Here is a 19,341-nt window from a genome sequence, read left to right as displayed (position 1 = left end):
ACTAGTTTAGATCATTAAGAGGTTCTCCATATTTACAGATTTCTCAGCAAAAGGTGCAGGAAGACAAAACAGAAGCTAATCAACTTGTTTCAGTGCCATCAAACTGGGAGTGAAGCATTAATGATACCACACCAAAAAATAACAAAAATTTTACCACTACTGTACAATTGCACAAGATCCAGCAGGGATACATTTTAAGGTTTTATTACACAATTATTATTGCAAGAACTGTTGAGAAGGCTGATCATTTACAGCAGTCATTATGGTAGTCCCTATAGGACTCTTCAGACTGAAAAAGTCTCCCAGCACATGGAGACTACATGGTATTTTGAGAGCAAAAATTACTAGTCAAAAGATAAAAAATACTTCTCTAGCATTCATCCAGTATTTATTTAGTGCCAATTAGCACAAAGCTTCTGGGATGATTCTCAGTGGCAATGGTGATATAACTCCATATTTTGTATAATCTCAGAAAGAAGCGACATGAATTTTACATTTTGCTCTTCTGAGCACTCAGGCAATTTGGGTCCAGTATACTCCCTAGCATATCAAGACACAACTGAGACTTGAGCAAGCCATAGCATGAATTATTCCCTGCTGCTATCTGTACACAACTTGCACATCACTTCAGTTTGAATGAACATCTCCTCTGTGATGTCAACTTCTCATCTGTCTTTATATCTTGACAAGTGCTGGATGAGTAGGCATCTTCTTGAATGGAAGGTCTGAGGTCTCCTAACCTCAGCCTGCACCTAAATGTTAGATTTGGTTAAATCTAAAACAGGAGGTGATCTACATTACCCAAGTGAATGAGATGAACTCTTGCTCAGAACTTGCAAGAAATGCACTTGGACAGATTTCCAATACTCAACATGACAGAAATTGCACAAGCTTATTTGATCTCACTAGATTTATGTAATTTGGAAGCTAAGCATTAGAAGAACAACAGATAAAAATTTAGAGTCACTGCACATCCATTTAAGTACTTAAAATATTACCTGCTTCCTAACTCTAATTTATGAGTCCATTCTCATCTCTCTCTTCCTCCTTGCTATTGTCTTCCTTTCTAAACATCTTAGGAAATCCTCCTCTATTGTGCTCATGATTTCTTTTCCTCTACATGTCTGAATTCCTGCTTATAAATTTCTTCTCAGATTTCCCACTGCATGTGTTTCACTTCTTTGCCCACCCCTTTCCCTTTTCATTTATCCTGCTTGTGGTTTTGATCTCTGCTTGTGTTCCTGCCTGGCCTCAGCATGGATTCTTTCTCTGATGCCTCCCTTCTGTCTTTATTCTGTCCTCTTAAAATGATTCAATGAACTGGAGTTGTGAATGCATCTTCAACTCTGCAGGGAACTACAGAGCACTGAATCAGAATGCACTCCCAATTAATTATCACACATATGGCTCCTATTCAATTAGCCTCAATTTGTTTTATTGACTGCCACAGGCAAAATTTGAGAAGAGGAGATGTTACCAGTTAAAGAGATACCGCCAAACTGCAGAAATACAGCTTTGAATTTTCTGTAGTCTCCCTTGAGTGTAAAACTCTTGACAACTTCGAAAACACTAATTTTAATACCAGTTCTATTCAGCTAAAGGTCTGTTTTTCCTCACCTGTTTTTTCCCAGACAGCTATGAGTCCAACTGTGAAGTCAAGCAATAAGGCAAGGCCTGGCTTGGAGAGGACATGTGCATATATCTGTGCTACAGCAAGCAGCCAAAGGGGCATACACGCTCACAAGGCCACTTGCTGAGGGGAAGATGACAGCTCAAGACACTGAGGGGGGCATGATTTCTAGCAAGGCTTCTAGGGCCTAAGGCTATACCCGAAGCAGCACCTCAAAGCCCTGCACACCCACTGAAGGGAATTAAAGACTCTCACAACAGTCCAGTGCTGCAGGCACAAGTTCAGTGGCAGTGCTGATGGTGTGAAATGTGAAAATGTATACCGTACAGGCACTAGAGCGGGAAGGAAAGAGAGAATGGTCTCAAGAAGACAATCAGCTGAACAAATTTAATGAGCAGCACGCAACTTCAGAGACTCATAAAGAGCTAAGACTGAAGTACAGGCAAAGTTATTCAAAAGTTCTGGTTTTCTCTATTCTCACCTGCAATGCCAGAACCATGATCAGACATACATTTGGAGAACAGGGCACAACCTCTCAAAGAGTAGTCATATTCACTGTTTTGATAGAGGAACATTTCTTTTTTTCCCAAAATCATCTTTGCTAGGGAAATATTCTAGCCGTAAGGGAAGATTAACAAAGGAAAACCAGCAGCAATTTCAATGTTTTCAGCTTTTGCATCACTGCCAGGTAGGGAGGGCTGCTGTTGTCAGTAGGAACACCATACCCGCGGGCAGGCCTAAGAATCCCCTAGTGGCAAGCTAGGCTGAGCACTCAAGGATCTAAATTCCTTTGAAGTCATGAGAAAGGCTCAATAAATTCAACAAGCCCTGTGTACAGGAAACTTCTGATTTGAAGACAATGACCAAAAATTCAAACTATTCATTGATTCTGTTTGTTTTGACTTATAAGTCCTGGGCACTAATGAATGTTCATTCTGGTTTAATCTACATGCTGAAATCTGCACTATTTTGCTGAGTTGTAAACTAACTTAACACTCAATAAAAGCCTGGAAGAGCCCTGTGATCCACCCAGTGAAGACCTCTTAAAAGAGCCACAGTCACCAAAAGGACTAACATAGATATAACTGACTAATAACCAATAACAAAGGAACTGAAGTCTCAATACCGTAAAATCTTGCAATTGGAATACAGTGCTTCTTTCTGATTGGTTTATAAAAACAGCACAAAAACAGAAGCAGTCAGAGAGACAAATGCAAAAAAATAGCAGTTTAGATTGGATAAATTAAAGAAACGGTTAAGAAACTACAAAGATGGCAACAAACTGCAGAACTCATGGCTGGGCTTTCAAGCCAGTGGCTGGAAATAATAGACAGAAAAAACTGAACTCTGAGGAAGGGGAATTGTCAGTGACAGAGTCAGAACACAAGATTTCTCAAACAATATTTGAGGAAATAAGGAAACAGTAGATTTTGGGGAAAAAGGGTCCTCTTAAGTCACACAATACTTGTCGGCTTCAGAGGTTAACATACCTTTCTTTAAAGTATTCATTATAAATCAATGTCCAAGACTACTGAACTATAAACATTTGCTGCAGTTGTTCCTCTGTAAACATCACTACTATGGAGGTCTAAGAACATGTGAGAAATCAAACAACATAGCAAGAAAAGACCAAAAAAAAAAGACCTTGCAGCTCCCAAGCAAGGCCCACTGACAGTCATGGGTGAATGGCATTTTGTGTTTGGAGCAGGGCTTTTGGCAGCTGCACCACATGAGCAGGCTCACAGGGAAACCAGATGCACTAGGGTACGTTAAAAAGTAATAATTTGGAAGTGGAAGGCTTGTTATTTTATGGGAAAAGGGAAAGGAGCAGATGGGTACTTTTCACATCTTTTCCCACACACGTGCACAATGCGGGGTCAATCCTAGTTATGCTCACACTGGGAAAACTCTCCCCATTCCACCTGCAGGCTGTGCATGATAGACAAATTATGTCAGACAGTAGGAAAAAAAGAAAATGGCAGCTGCACTAAATCTAAGGCAGGACTGGTTCTCCTTGCCCTCTATCCCCAGCTATATGAACCTTATACAGGTGGTTGTTTGCCAGACCACAATGAGTGAGCAACAACATAGTGATGCACTTGGAGAAAAGAAAGACTCGCTCACATATTCTCAAACAGAGAGAGGCATCTGTTAATGCTGTTCTGAGGTAACTGGCAATTTAATCACAGCCTCTTTTGAGACACTAACTAATTTAGTTACACCAGACAGTAATTCACTAGAGACCCTTCAAATCAAATGCAAGCTGTGCCTTACCCAAAAACAGGCACCAAACCAGATGACCAAGGAAGAACAGAGGCAGAAAAGAGCACATGAGAGGGGAGAGAGGTTTGCAGGCAGTGAAAATCCCAGAGTGCTGGTGGCAGCTCACTGTTTGTGGGGAAAAGTCACAGCTGCAGCAGAGAAGGGTCTGCTCTGCACAATCTTGGGATTAGATCCACTGGGGAATGAAACTGCACTTTGTGCTCTGTTCTGTTAGTTCCCATATCCAAGATACAGAGCAAGATAAGGGGAAGGGAGGACAGGAGAGAGACAAAGTAGTTAAGAAAGAAAGCAAAGCACTGGAATGGAACAACAGCATTTCAACCAAAGCTATGCTTTAAAGTATCTATACATTAAACAAGATTTACTGCTATTTCCTTTTCTCTCTCTGACATCTACAGCCTAATTGTTCCAACAGCTGAGAAAATAAAGAGTGAAACAGGACCCTTTAAACTGGGAAGCAGAACTCAGGCTGACGGCAGGACAAACCCAAACTTTTTTTTAAAGAGAAAATTTCTCAGAGTTGGACTCCCATGGGGCAATCAGCTCCTGAGTGCAGGCCATCCTTCTGACTTTACACCCCTCTCTTATCAACAACAATGGCAGCAAAAGCCGTAAAATATGGTTGCATGAGAGGTCATTCTTTCCTAACCTTCCCACTCTACTGCCAGATTTTTTTTCTTCTTAAAACCACCCTTCCCTTTCTCCCCCAAAAGATCCCTGACCTCTGTGATGCACAGCTGTACCAGGCTTCTCACTGCAGTGAGCCCAGAAGTGTGCACTATAAACAACCAGCATATGTCAGCTCCGAGGAGGAACACCCATGCTCTGTGCACACACTGCCAGAGCACAAACAGGCACAGCATGGTTCCTGAATTTGAGGAGCTTGCTAGGAATTTCACAGTTTGCTCACTGTCAAAATGAACTTTTTTTTTTACCCATTTGAGTTTCTCCATCTCCCCCCAAAAAACAAACAAGCTATCATCTGAATTCTCTAAGACTTTCAACAACAAATCACACCATCCAGAGTGGCAGATGTCCTGTCAGAAACCTAAGGAACCAAACTTCTCTGCAGCCAGCAAAAAAACTGGGACTAAAGGTAACACTAGAAACTTAAAACGTGCTCATGTGCTCTCTGAAAACACCAGGTCATGACAACCAAGACAACACTTTAAGACACAGATGGAGAAGCTGCTTACTGCCCAAGCGACTTCCCTAAGAGCCCACCTCCCATTTAATAATGTGGAGCTCTCTGCTTGTTCATGCCCAAAGCTTCAGTTTTGGATTTCCTTTACAGAGAACGAACCTGACGCTTTTAACTCATCTAATTTCACACTGTTGGCCCAAATGAGATGAGAGAAAACGGAGTATGCAAAAACAGGTTTTGCTCAAATAAAACAACAAAAGAATGTAGTTTGATTGACAGCAGAAAAGTATGCAAATACTGATAAACAGGAAGGATGAATGCAATCTTATTAATTACTTGGAAGATAAACAAAACCATCACATTTTAAGTTAGGACATGTAGGTTGCTTACCAAAATTGCTTGTGGTTATTGTAGTTAACAGGTTAAACTATAAAAAATATAGCCATGGAAATAACTATCTGTGTAATCTCATAAAAACATAAATGAGTTTTTGAGTAGCTAAAATAAATATGATAATTTAATGTAGGCATCAACATGATAAGGAAGTGTTTGAAAATGAGTATGCAAAATAAGCAAAACAAAAAAGCTATATAAAGCACACTGAAAGTAACTTTCCCCTGGGAAAAAGTCCCTGTCAACTGGTAATGAGTATAGAATTGAAAAAAAAAAAAAAAAAAGTTCAGGTCTGTTTCATCTATCCCAAACTCCACTGTACTGAATCTGTGACTTTCCATGACTACTCTGAGCCAAATTTAGCAAAAGCAACTGTCAACGCACTCCAAAAAGAAATCCATACTACAACTTGCCTCTGTGTGCTGTGTTTGGTCTTGTAGCAACCAAAAACTCAGCATGCGTCCTTCTCTAAGGCACTGCTGCCCAAAGAAAGGTCAGTGGAGGAGAAAGAACAACCTCCCCTTCCAGTTCAAGTTCCTGAGCCTATTTAACTCCACAGCTCTGAAAGAAAGCAGTCATGCCATCCTTTTAATTTTTTTAGATACTGAAGGGTCAAGATTTAAGGCAGTAAGGCAACACCAGTCTCACTTTATTTGATTATTTCAAGCATTTTGTAGGAAATTTCCCTACTCTAAATACAATATTATTTTGTTCCCCTGAATTTTTCTGTCTTTCAATTGTGGCCCTTTAATGACCCTGGAATTTTTCAGTCCAGCTGTTACTCACTCTGCTCAGTTCTTCATGTGAGCAACGAAATAATGAAATGCAAGCAAGACAAAGGAGAGTCAGAACTGCTAGGGACAAAATAAACATCAATTTTGGAGGTGTGTATTGTGGAATGCCACAGGTTCAGGCAAACATTTATTTCACTTTGATGATTATCTGAGTATCCTACAAGGCTGCTTCCTATTTCTGAACAGTTTTTGAGGGAAAGTTTGTGGGTTTTGTGTTTTAGGTGACAAGACCAAAAGATATACTACAATTTCTAACAAACAACAAAGCACAATTTTTTCACAGCTCTAATTTGAGCACTCACATTGAAGACAAAGCTGTAGTTACAGCTTATTTTGAAAGGGCAAGCAGCAGTAGTTTAAAGCATTAAAATGTTATTTTTCTTTGGACACGGGGTTCTATTTTCAAAAATGATTAGCATCAACTTCTTTACTTCCTTTGGTAGGAGTCACTGATGGCCAATACTGATGAAAACAAGACTCCCTAATTTAAGCATCAACCACCATCTTCTGAAATTCCTTTGAATATCTTCTGTTCTGTTCATCTTGTCCCAAAAGTTTTAGATCAACTCAAAGCAAATGAAAATGTTCCCATCTATTTCCTTCTGCATTAACCTACAGATATCACACTAATCTAACCATATGGAAGCAATGTGCCTACAATCAATGAGTCTGATTCTCTAACCTTACAGAGAAAAGAAGCCATGCGCCTTCAAAACGCTCTGGTTGAAGTGCAGCAAATGTTCAGTTCTCCATTTCCTACGGTTCAAAATTTCTGTCCAAAAATGTAAAGCTGTCTGTGGGATAGGCAGTAGCTTCCTGCCTTTCCAAGACTACCTTCAGTGAAATGAACTTGTTGACCCAGAAAAGGACGTGTGATAAAGAATTTTGTTAAGCGTACAAAGCTCAGCTTGCTCCAAAAGCTTTCCACAAATCTCATCATATTCAGAAGCTTTAACTTGACTTTGTAGTTTCTTTATAGAGGAATACATATTTGCCTACTAACACAAGTCAAATTCAAACAAAAAATAAAACTCTTCAGAAACTCATCAGATCCTTTCCCCTAAGAGATGGAGGAAGCTATCACTGTCATTTCCAGTTCTGAAGGTGCTTGTGGTATCGAATACAAGATGTGTGATATATGTACAGCACTTCTCACTGGCCTGGCCAAATCCTGCTTCAGCCAGTACAACTTTCACTTTGTGCTTCCCACCAGTGTTCTGCAGTTGCCACATTTACTCAGAGCCCAGTTACATGTTGGTAGGCATTCCTTCTGAAAACTACCTCCAGCTGAATAAAACAGGGTTTTCTTTTATCTGCTACTCTTGTTGGAAACCCTTCAATCCCAGTTACCAAGCACTCTGAAATCCTACAGGGTAAAAGGAGCAGCAGCTCTTCATTCAATCTGTTCAATATTCTAAGTCTATGTCCTCATGACAGCTAAATTCTGACAACAACAACAAATTCCTATGTCAAACTTTAAGATCAGATGTAGCAAGTAATTACAATGCACACTCAACATCACTTCTCTATGAGAGTTACCTGCCATATCCCAGCGCTAACATTTAATCAGGCCAGTATAAAATATATTAATGCAGCCTGACTTGTAGTGCCAAAGGCTTAACAGATTTAGTTGCTAACACTAGCTAGCAAGAAAAAAAGGCTGACAACTGGGAGTTTTACCATTGGTTTTTTTCACAGCTTTGTTATTGTATGCCTGTAAAACAAATGCAATGTGACAGTTCATCTGTAGCATACAGATAATTGTTTATATACATTTTCAGAAACAACTGAATGAATATGAAATAGTAAAACATCAGAATCAAGATTCAAAAGATTAACTCCTCATGGCCTACAACAATTTAAGGAATATCTTTGGAAAGAAAAATACTTCCAGAAAAGAAATGAATGAGACCAAAACCTTTAAAAATAACTTTTGAATAATCTTACTTGTAGTTTTTCTCCCAGAACTTGATCGGTCTTGCGTATGATGCAATAAAGATGACACTACCAAGAAATGGACTCAGTGGAGTAGAAAAGACTGAAGTGGCCAGAGTTTGGAAAAAAAGCATGGCAGAGTCTGAAAAGTGCAAGTTAAGGTAACACAGATTATTTAGTCATACTTTCAAATCATTTCTGAGGCAACTTTTAAAACCATTTTTGCCCTTTTATTGCTTATCTTACCAAAGAGGCGAAGGGAGAAGGAAGGCAGGCAGTGCCAAATTGCCAATTACCAACATGTAATTCATGTCTTTTCAGTGTTGCACAGTTGTAATGGAGGTGACAAGTTTGAATAGAGTACAGTATTAGTAGGGTGACTCTTCTCTAACCTCTGCCCGAGGACAGATCCTGACTGTAGCTAGAGCAGTGCCTTTTTCTATCTACCGAACATACCTTCCACAACACAAAGTGATTCTTGAGAGTCTGACAGAAAGGGTTGAAAACACACAATGCCAAAAAATAATTATTTTCATGGAAATTCTTAGTTCTCTGCATTGGAATCATCCTACTAGTGAGGCCAACATTTCATTTTGTGAGTTTCTGCTTATTCTGGAATTAGCTAGTATGTGAAGAAACAACTATGCCTATACAATCCAACTTGCCAGCTCAAAAGCACAATTTCAGGTTAGTTTTTATTGACAATTTAATATTTCATGCTGATCGATAAGTTAAAAAAATGTTCAGCATTTCATGCTTTTTGAAATATGTACAAAATGAGAAGATGAGGACAGGGGAATAGAGAATATCATGCAGACACTATAATGAATGCATAAATCCATGATTTACTTTAATCTTATTCTAGACTGCTGGAAAGCAACTTAGGAGACGGATAAGGACAAAGAAAAAGATGCATGTTAGAACAAACATGATTAAAAAAAAAACAGGAAAATTGTTAGGCATTAATTCTTCTTTAACTTATACCAGGACCATGAAATCTCAGGAAAAAAAGTTTCCAAGTTGGTGTAAGGGACCAATCGTCCTTCCTTATGCTTCCATTGGAGGGAACATACTAAATATAGAAGGCATGGACAAAGGAGCAACCATCAAGTACAGCAATCAAGTGCACTTCATACTAAATTCAAGTCAAATTGCTCAACAACCACATTCAGTTCTAATAATGTGTTCCCCACAGTCTTTACAGTAAACATCTTTACACATGTAGCATCATTTGCAATACAATATTTCCATTAAAAGGCTAACCAGCCATGCTTTCAAAGCAATTTGCAAAATCTGCAAATAAATATTTGTCAAAAGATCTCTCTCCAATCCCTCAAACATATTAAAAGAAAGTGGTCCTGAATGGTGTCTTTATGCATTAGTGAACTTGCAAAATGAGCTGCCCTTAGAGTCTGAAGTTCAAAAAGTGACAGAGAGCACAGAGCAGGAAGCAAGTACACCAAAAGTTAAACTGTCACATTACCCTGTAGTCATAACCAGCATTGACTTCAAAAGATGAACAAGTATTTACAAGTGTCAGATAAGGGAAGGAAGCATGGGAGCTGAAGAGACAAAAAAGAGCAAGGAGAACAGATAAGGGCAGTAAATCAAGTTTCCTACAGAGAGTTCTAATGTCGTTGTTGATTTAAAAATTGCCACTTTCATGAGTTAAGACATTTAGGACTCCCCTGTGAACTGTTTGTGTTAAAGACATAAGCAGCAGCAACAGTTTTATTTTTGCTGAAAGACATAATGCGCTACTACATGCAAGTCAAAAGCTATTTCCCATTTGACTTGTGAAGAGTGGTTTTAATAAAGTGTTTCACATATGTAAACGTATCACGAAAACAAGTAACAGCACCAGAAATATTAACCTAGAGCAAATGTGTACAGTAATACACAGATATACATACATCTGATGTATCTGGTATATATATATAACTATCAAAAATCTGCAGCCATTCTTTCTTGCTCTGCATCTCAATTGAGTTTTCCTGTGTGCCATCTTTGTTACATTATACAGTGTAGAAGCAGAATTTGTTTCTTTGTGAATAATGGATTTTCTTTTCAAGGTGGTCAAAATCAAATTTTGAGAAGAATTAACAGAAAGCTGTTCAGAATGAAATAAAACATTCTATTTGAGGATTAAATATCATTTAAAAGTCTGTTTGAATTCAAATCAGCTTCAAAACAAGTAAATGAAAGGTTTATGTTTTACAAATCTTCCATCCCCTTCCTTCAATACAAAACTACGCAGTAAATCCAGCCCAAACCCTCTGATGCCCCAAACCCACATTTTAATTGTAGTTACTATGGGCCAAGACATTTGGTCACTTCCAGGCCTGGGAAAGGGCATTCTTTTCTGGTGCTAGAGTTGTAATCCTGACACATTCAAGGCAGAAGCACTCAGAAGCAGAATAATCTAAACTACAAATTCTTTCAAAATCTCATTGTTCATTTATTAGGTAAAAACCTGCTTTGACTACAAACTAGACTGACTTTCTCAACGTGCTGACAATTTAAAAGAAATGAACACAATCTCATTTCACCCATTTAAACTCTGAAAAATGACGTAGCAGATCTCTCCTCCAGCCTGAAGTCCATTTCTGTTTCCGATGTCTCAGGTCACAACTGCAGAATTGCAAGGGGCTTTGTGGAGTCACTGAGATCACCTAGCAGCCACAGCTAAACCTCTGTGTCTCCTGACAGATGTTTGTCTGAATTCCCTAAGATCTCTAATGGTAGAGACTCCACAATGCCCTCGAGGCAACACTCCAGCTTTGTTGCCCTTCATTCCCTGCACACCTGAATGAAGTGAGTGGAACTTCTCTGTCACTGAGTTCTACAGCAAAAACTCACCTAAGAGCTTTTAAATTTAAAATTTGATGTCTTGTTTGTGGAAGCGATCTAGGCAATTAAGAGCCACAAATATTTAACTCTGCAAAGTAATGGCAGGTTTAGTGCCTCTGCAAACTGCAATATGTATTCATTAGTACTGTCTGCAGGGTTATGGTAACAACAAATTAAAATACTGGGCAAAAAAGGCAGAGTAATTGTTATGGGAATAGTAACTTGGACATTAAACCAGTACCTTTATTGCAACATTGCTTTGAAAGACAGATTTTCATTTACGAAGGACATTATAAATATAAATAATAGAAAGCTAATTTAGATCACTTCAGTAATAAGTGTGTAAATAAACTAAACACTGTTAGTGCTTTCCATTTTGCAAAGCTTAATTGGTACTTCTATCAAGAGCAAAGTTATCACTGTGCAAAAATATGTGATCAAAGAGGAACTCATTGAAATATAATCTTTGTTCTCAGATGTTTTGCTAAATAACTTTAGATACTTTCCTGCAATTCACACCTATAGCAGAGATGAAAATAATTTTTTTTTTGTTGTGAAACTCCATTATAACTTGCTACAAATCATTCAAAATGTTCTGATAACTAACAATTTTTTAATGATGCGTTTCATTCGTAAATAGCCAATTTAAAACTCTCCTTCTGGGATTTATTCTGTCTTTACTTCCATCTGTCAAAGACTCCCATTTATATTTGCCATCTATAAACACATGCACAGTTAATCAATGCAGCATATGATTAAGTATATCACAGTAAATAGCAGAGGGGAAAAACCACTCAAGAGGGGAAAAAAATCACTCAAGAGGGAAAGAACCATTCCCTACAGGATGAAAGGGTCAAAGACTTAAATGTATGTACCTAATAAACAGTACATAGTAAACACTTTAGCAGGTCTCAACTAGAAACACTTCACCCAACTCTTTTTTCACAGCTTCCATTGGAAGGGAAGGAAGAAATGAATAGTCTCTGAAAATGCTTAGCATGCCAATAAAGTTAAATTTGATAAATTAAAGTGTTTTATTTCACTACTTTTTTCCTGTATTAAATCAAGTTCCTAACTGAATTAGACTTTAAAGTGAAACACTTTTGTTCAAAAAATCCTCTCTATATTTTTAATCTCTGCAGGCATTTGGAGGTCACTAAACTCTGTGTTTTAACTCTCCGCATTCACAGAAAAATGTTCATAGCCCTGGAATGGGCACTGAAACAGTTTCTGAAGGACTGTTTTAGCATTGATGAGTATATTTATAAAACAGAGTGGAAATGTTAAAAAGACGAACGCTTTTCAGCTCCACAATGAAAAGTGTATTTAGAAATGCTAAAATACAGCTGCTTTTGAAACAGAAGAAAAAAATCAGGTCTTTTGCAACAGAAACTGGCTCACTTACATTAATTTGTACCTCATATACTAACTAGAAGTAGCTGAGAAAGTAACCAGCATTTCAGAGCTCAGTCAGCAATACGCCTAGTGCTTTACAAAACTAGCTCCCGTACACATAAAAGCTGGAGGTACTATGTCAGCCACACCTTTTCTTCCCAAATGCATCAGCATTCAGTGCTGAGGACTGTGGATATGCGACTGGATGAGAAGTAGGAGGTCATAAATAAAACAGTCTGCATCAGAATTCAGTTTCCCAGTTTCAGATCCTACACAGTCAAGAAATAGAGAAAACCATATTTCCCTGGAATTACTGTCAGCATTTTCACATTTTAAAATACAAGTTACCTGGAAACTTCACACCTTGTTCAAACACTGTAAATAAATTATATACATGAAAAAGAATTCAAGAATAAAGAAAAATAACTTTATAAAGGATATGAGGTATTGCAAAGAGCTGAGCAAAAACATGGAACGATGACCCCCAGGCAATCTGCCAGGGAGCGATGTATGTCATGATGAACTGCAACTTTTGCAGTAGGTCCCACAGCTGGAAAACAAACAAACAAAACACATTTTAGGCACTGAGGTAGTTTTAAGTACTGATATTCGAAAGTGACACACCTTTTAGAACTCTGCACTGGGATAAATGTAAGAAAGCTTCTATTGTATTATTATCTTTTATTGGCATTAAGGTGTAACTTCAGTAAGGGACAAAAGTATATTCTTCTTTTGAAACTCACACACAATGATGTACGTTCTTAACCACCACAGGGAGGTTGCTTGCAGACTACCTTTCTGTAAAAACATTCATGTACTTAGGAGGAGCTTATGATCAGGTCAAGGAGAAACTTTTATGCAGTCTGATAGCGGCAGAACAAGGAGGAGTGGCTTTAAACTAAAAAAGGGGAGATTTAGATCAGATTTTATTGGGACATTTTTCACTCAGAGGGTGGTGAGGCACTGGAATAGGCTGCTCAGAGAAGCTGTGAATGCACCATCCCTGGAGGTGTTCAAGGCCAGGTTGGATGGGGCCCTGAGCAGCCTGAGCTAGGGAGCAGCAACCCCGCCCATGGCAGGGGGTTGGAACTGGATGAGCTTCAGATTTCCTTCCAACCCAAGCCATCTGATGATTCTAATTAGGAAGAAGGAAAAAAGGTTCTGATTTTTGCTGCATATAACACACTGCCAGTTAGACATTTGAGTATTACAGGAAAAGAGATCCCAGGATAAAATGAATATAGCAAAAAGAGGAAGCAAAAAGTGTAGCACGTGGCTCTGTGCGTGGAAACCAGGCATATTTCTCACAAGCACAACATTTTTATTTGTTGAAGCCATGGGAGATGCCATCTCTATGTGAGCATATGCTTGGCATTAACCATGAATTATAGTTGCATTTTCAAGATCAAATCATCTTACCATAAACATGTTGCACTAGCATGAATTTTTATTGTTGCAGAGAACAAGTTGGAAAACATACCAAATTTGTTTTTGCATTCTGTAAAATATGCCTGGTGCTGCAACAAGCAGTTTCTGATTCAAGAATGATATATACTTATTTCCTGGAATATGTTTTTCCTTTCTGCCAGCTCTCTTGGCATCAGGCCAGAACAGATCTTTTGTCTTGTCTGCACTGGGCCATCAGATTCAGATTGCACTGTGGGTTCCTGACACACTGTCGGGAAGACTAGAGCTCAACACACATACAAGTTGAGAATGAACAAGGAGCACATGCAGTACCTCATGCTCATGTAGAAAATATACATTGAATTTCCTATAATAAATCTATTAACTGAGTTAATGAAAAACAAGACATTGTCAGTATCCGGAAAGACACTGAGGCTATGTCAATATCAGCACATTAAGTGCTTCCAGGCAATGCTCCCAGGCACTGGTACTTTGTATACACATCTTTAAATTCTTAGGAAGGTCCCTAGCAAGATTGTAGTCTGGCCCAGCTAGCACTCTTCCAAGCAATTGCAAAGCATTGTTTGGAAAGAAAACCTTCCATGGCCCATGTCCAGCTGGCAGCTCCATAATTTCACCTGCATACTGGTTCGGAGATCTGACTAGCATGGACGCAAGCTTCCCCATGTCTTCTGCCTCTGGCAGAACATGATCCTATGCACACTTCATTCACGAATATGCTGGCAACCAAAGAGAATGCACCTTCACTGGCTAGCTCATTTCATCTGCCCTTAAGTTTCCAGCCCCAAAGTAACACTTGACCACCTGTATCCACATCAGCAGTGCACTTACAAGATGTTTCCTTGAGCTTCTCTATGAATTCTCTTGTAAATAATCACAAGTGAATTGGGAGGGTGGTACAAAATGACTAACAACATTAAAATGGTTTGGTCTTTGTGCCACCAAATGATCACAGAAGCAGCTGCTGTGTCATGCATGCTTCAGTTTTAACCAATAGACCTTCCACTGGAGATGAAAGAAGTGCTCCTCATGCATTCTGTTATGCTTTGGCATGACTTAAGTTAGGTACAATATGCAAAATACAGCTTACGTTAACTTTGCACAGGCATAGTATTTCAAACCAGTGAAGCTCTAATAATAATAATAAAAAAAGGGTATATGATCTCTTCAATGCATAGCCTGGTTATCACTGCTTTGTTTATGAGAAATTCACATCTTGTCAAACTCATTTTTTTTCAGAAATACTATATGTGATTTGAAAACTACAACATTAAGTAAAGCAGGCAAGTAAAACAGCACCGAAACTAGAAATGACTCCTTTTATTTGAATCCTGTTTTACAGGCTGGGAGCTTGCTTCATCTTACTTAATTTTTATTCATCTGAAATGTCTGAATGAACAGCCAGGGGAAAAATTATATCTGTTAAAATTTGAAAGAAGGGCTGAAAAAGCTAATGACTCATATCTGAAACCTCAAAGTATTCAAAACTGCTGCAGCACAATACAGCAAAGTTTTGCCTGCTACAGATTGAAATTACAAAGCCATAAATTACCCCAGCTACACTCAAGGCTCAGGGTTCATCAGAAGGTTTTCAAACCCCAAATAAAATTCATGTTTTGCATTTACTAGGAAATCAAATCCAGGAAGAGACCCTTCTGGCTTTTTGTTCCATTACATCATTTTCATCGTTCTTCAATCTTTACACATTCTTGCAAAATAAGCTATGGAACCTAAGTTTCCCATTGCTTATAACAAGTTCCACTACCTCTACATTCAACATTGCTTGAACTTGCTGCTGTTTCTTTGAACAGTTGCCTCACAGCTAGCGTTTCTACAAAACAGGCAATGGAGATTGTTTTCATTTGCAAGAACATATATGTAAGAACACTGTACTGAACCTCACTTGGTTTTTGAGAGCCTTATGATGCTGCACCTAAAGACCTTGAAATGTGTAATTTTCAAGCTCCTGTTTTCATTAAGAGTTATCAAGTATCTCTATTACTCTTAAATTATCTCTTCAAGGGCATGTTCTACAAAACACCATAAAAGAAACCTGTAATTATCATTTTACATATCTAAGTATACTTACTAAAGGTGATCTCATCTTTTAACTCCAATAGAGCGATTTAAGAAGGGGTCTTCTTCACATTTTCTTTTTCTTTTTTTCTTTTTTTGCTAGAACCACCTGAAAAAATACTGTTCCTTATCAGATTTATCCAATTTACTATGTACTTTGTTCTATACCTGACACAGGAACTCCAAGGATTCACAAAATACTATTGCCTAGCTTATGGAAAAACTGAAGTGCTAAAATTCGCATGTATGAACACAAGGAAGATTACCATTACAGAGGCATTCTCTTATGACAACTACAACTATCTGAATTTCAGACTGCGGTAATCATGAGACAGCAGTGTAAGAGGAAAACATTCAAAATCATTTAAATTGTCACAACTGATTAGGATTAGACAGGATTAAGAAAGCCAAACCCATCTGGAGTTGAATCTGGCAAGGAAAGAGATGGGCAACAGGAAGGACTTCTATAGGTATATAACAGCAAGAGAAAGATGAGGGAAAGCATGGACCCATTGATGAATGGGACAGAGGACCTAGTGGAGGACAGGTTACGCAGTGCTTTCTTTGCCTTGGTCTTTACTGGGAAGATTTCAGGAAACCCAATCCTCTCAAACCTGGGTGAAAGTACGGAGAACTGAAGACATCCTTAGTAATGACAAATTGATTTAGGAAGTATTTAAGACAGCTGGACAAAAACAGTTCCATGGGATCTGATGGGACATTTAAACAAGTAACGAGGGAAACAGATGATGCCACTGAGAGGCCACACTTCTTCAGTGTCCTTGAAAAGTTACAGCAATAAAGGGAGGGGGTGGTTCTGAGGGCTGAAAGAAAGCAAAGACCACTCGTTTCTTCAAGAACAGCAAGGAAGCTAGAACCCTGGGAGTGCAACGGAGCAAATACTCCTAGAAAATATTTCCAAGCATGCAAAGGACAAGATCAGGTGCATTCAGCATGCATTTACAAAGGGGAAATCATACTCTAACAATATGATAGCCTACTACAATGAAATTACCAGCTCAGTAGATGAACAGAAAGCAAGAGATGGTGTTTATCCTTCAGTACAACTTTTGACACTGTTCTCCCTAACAACCTCAAAGGCAAACTCATAAAGTATGGGCTAGACAATTGGATGGACTGAAAACCTGAGGAACTTCCAAACAGACAGTTGCGATCAGAAGTGAAGTCTAGCTGGAGGCCAGTCATGTTGTACTGGAGTATCCCAGAGGACAACACCAGAGCCAATACCATTTGACATCTTAATTAATGACCTGAATGATGGAGCAGTAGGTTTGCAGATGTCTGGGGAGATCTCATTGCGGCCTTCCAGTTCTTGAAGCGAGCTGACAAGCAGGAAGGGGACCAATTTTTTACACAGTCTGATTGTGATAGGACAAAGGGGAATGGCTTTAAAGAAAAAAAGGAGAGATGTTAGGAAGAAATTTTTTACTCAGAGAGTGGTGAGGAGCTGGAGCATGTTACCCCGAGAGGTTGTGAATGCCCCATCTCTGGAGGCATTCAAGGACAAGTTGGAGAGGATCCTAGCAGCCTGATCCAGTCAGTGTCACCTTTGCTCATGGCAGGGGATTGGAACTAGACGATCTGTAAGGTCTCCTCCAAACCAACCCATTCTATGATTCTATGATACAAAACTGGGAGGAGCATCTGATACCCCAGACGGTGGCCCCACTATGCAGAAGGGTCTCAACAGACCGACAAGAACCTCATGAAGTTCAACACAAAGAAGTATGATGTCCTGCACCTGGGGAGGAATAACCTCACATACCAGTGAAGGCTGGAGACCAGTCAGCTGGAAGGCAGCCCTGCACAAACAACTCAGGAATAAGTGTTATTAGCAGGTCGAGGGAGGTGATCCTTTCACCCTCTTTTCAGCGCTGGTGAGACCACACCTGGAGCGCTGTGATCAACTCTGGGCTCCCAAGATAGACATGGAGCTACTGGGTTGATTCGAGCAAAGAGTCATGAAGATGATTAAGGGATTGGAGGATCTGACACATGAAAACAGGCTGAGAGAGCTGGGATTGCTTAGCCTTGAGAAAATAATGATTCTTGTGAAGGGTTTTACAATGCTTACGAAAGGTCTGATGGTGGGGACAAAAGAAAGTGGAGTCAGACTGTTCTCAGTGACGCACAGTGACAGGACCAATAAGGCAGCAGGTACAAAGTGAGATACAAGAACTTGTCTGAACATATGAAGACTTTCCAGTGTGAAGGTGGCTGTATGTTGGAACAGGTTGTCACGAAAGATTATGGTATCTCCATCCCTGAAGATATTCAAAACTCATCTAGACACAGCTCTAAGCAACCTGCTGTAGCTGAATTTGCTTTAAGTAGGTGAATTGGACAAGACAAACTTCAGAGATGCCTTCTATTGTGATTCTGTGAAACATGAAGTTTATTCTCAGTAAAGTTTTGCCCTGAATAAGGATAATAAATTGCTCTTGATGGATGTGAGATATACTTTTAAGCAGTGCTATATACAAAGGCAAGAATTTTCCTATCTAAAGTGAAAATGTATTTTTTTTTCAAATTGGTGCTTAGTTTTTCTTGTCTTCATAACAACTTCCTTAAATATGTATAAAAATGAATTTTTTTTCTTGAGACTTCTATATCCTAGTTTAGAATGATTTATCAATGAAATTTTTAGTACAGTTTCTTAGATCTTCAGTGTTTTCTACAGTTCACAAAGCAGGAAAATGATATATTAGTTAGGGTACAATGTTCTCATGTTCCTAGATACCTTTACTCATGTGACAGTTTTGCACAGTAAACAGTTTTAAGCCTTTGATAATTAGCTTAAATTATTAGTATACTCAGTGAATTTAAACTACCACTTTCCCATTGCTGTCAAGTAAAATGCAGAACTTGCATTTTTCTTTCATATCTATTTTATGTGGACACACACATTTTATCATATTAACCATCCTTTTAACATCAGTGGGTTCTGATGTCTCTATAGAATGCTGGCATATACACTGGTATTCCATGTGTCTACAGCAAAACAAAGACTTATTTTTTTCAGGATATATTTTTCAAATCTGGTTATTTTTACTTAACCAAATGAAGTAATATACAAATGGGGAATGATCTGAAATTAATTAATATGAAAAAAAGACTTGGGGAGTCTGAAACACCTCTAAAATGTGATCTCCTTTTCTCTAATGTATTATGCCTTAGTAATGCATACAGAGATTAACTGAATTTAAAAGATACTGAATGTGAGAGGGAGACTATGCAATGCCTTCAGCTTTTGGCAGCCTGTCTGTCTGTCTAGCATCTGTTTGGACACAGTGTGGGAAGACTCCTTGGCAGTACTGGGACTAAATAATGCATAAACATGAACATTTTCTTGAATTTTGCTGTGTTTTAAAGAAGTATATGCACATATTGGT

General features: G+C 38.7%; 1 protein-coding gene across 6 annotated transcripts in view; it reads right to left on the bottom strand.

The window, feature by feature from the left end:
- PCNX2 (pecanex homolog 2) overlaps positions 1-19,341 on the bottom strand; it is a 153,428-nt gene that overhangs the window by 45,868 nt on the left and 88,219 nt on the right. For all 6 annotated transcript variants that reach the window (XR_002436788.1, XR_002436787.1, XM_021391449.1 and 3 more), the window contains exons 22-23: positions 12,866-12,974; positions 8,192-8,321 (exon numbers count right to left, since the gene is read on the bottom strand). Coding sequence is in view for 4 of the 6 variants with exons in the window: in XM_021391449.1 (XP_021247124.1) it covers positions 8,192-8,321; positions 12,866-12,974 (239 nt within the window). In the remaining 2 variants the exon portion in view is untranslated. The remainder of the gene's footprint in view (positions 1-8,191; positions 8,322-12,865; positions 12,975-19,341) is intronic.

The sequence above is a fragment of the Numida meleagris genome, chromosome 3, assembly GCF_002078875.1.
Source record: "Numida meleagris isolate 19003 breed g44 Domestic line chromosome 3, NumMel1.0, whole genome shotgun sequence".
NCBI lineage: Eukaryota > Metazoa > Chordata > Aves > Galliformes > Numididae > Numida > Numida meleagris.
Note: the sequence above shows the minus strand (reverse complement) of the source record. Positions and strands in the feature narration are given on the sequence as shown.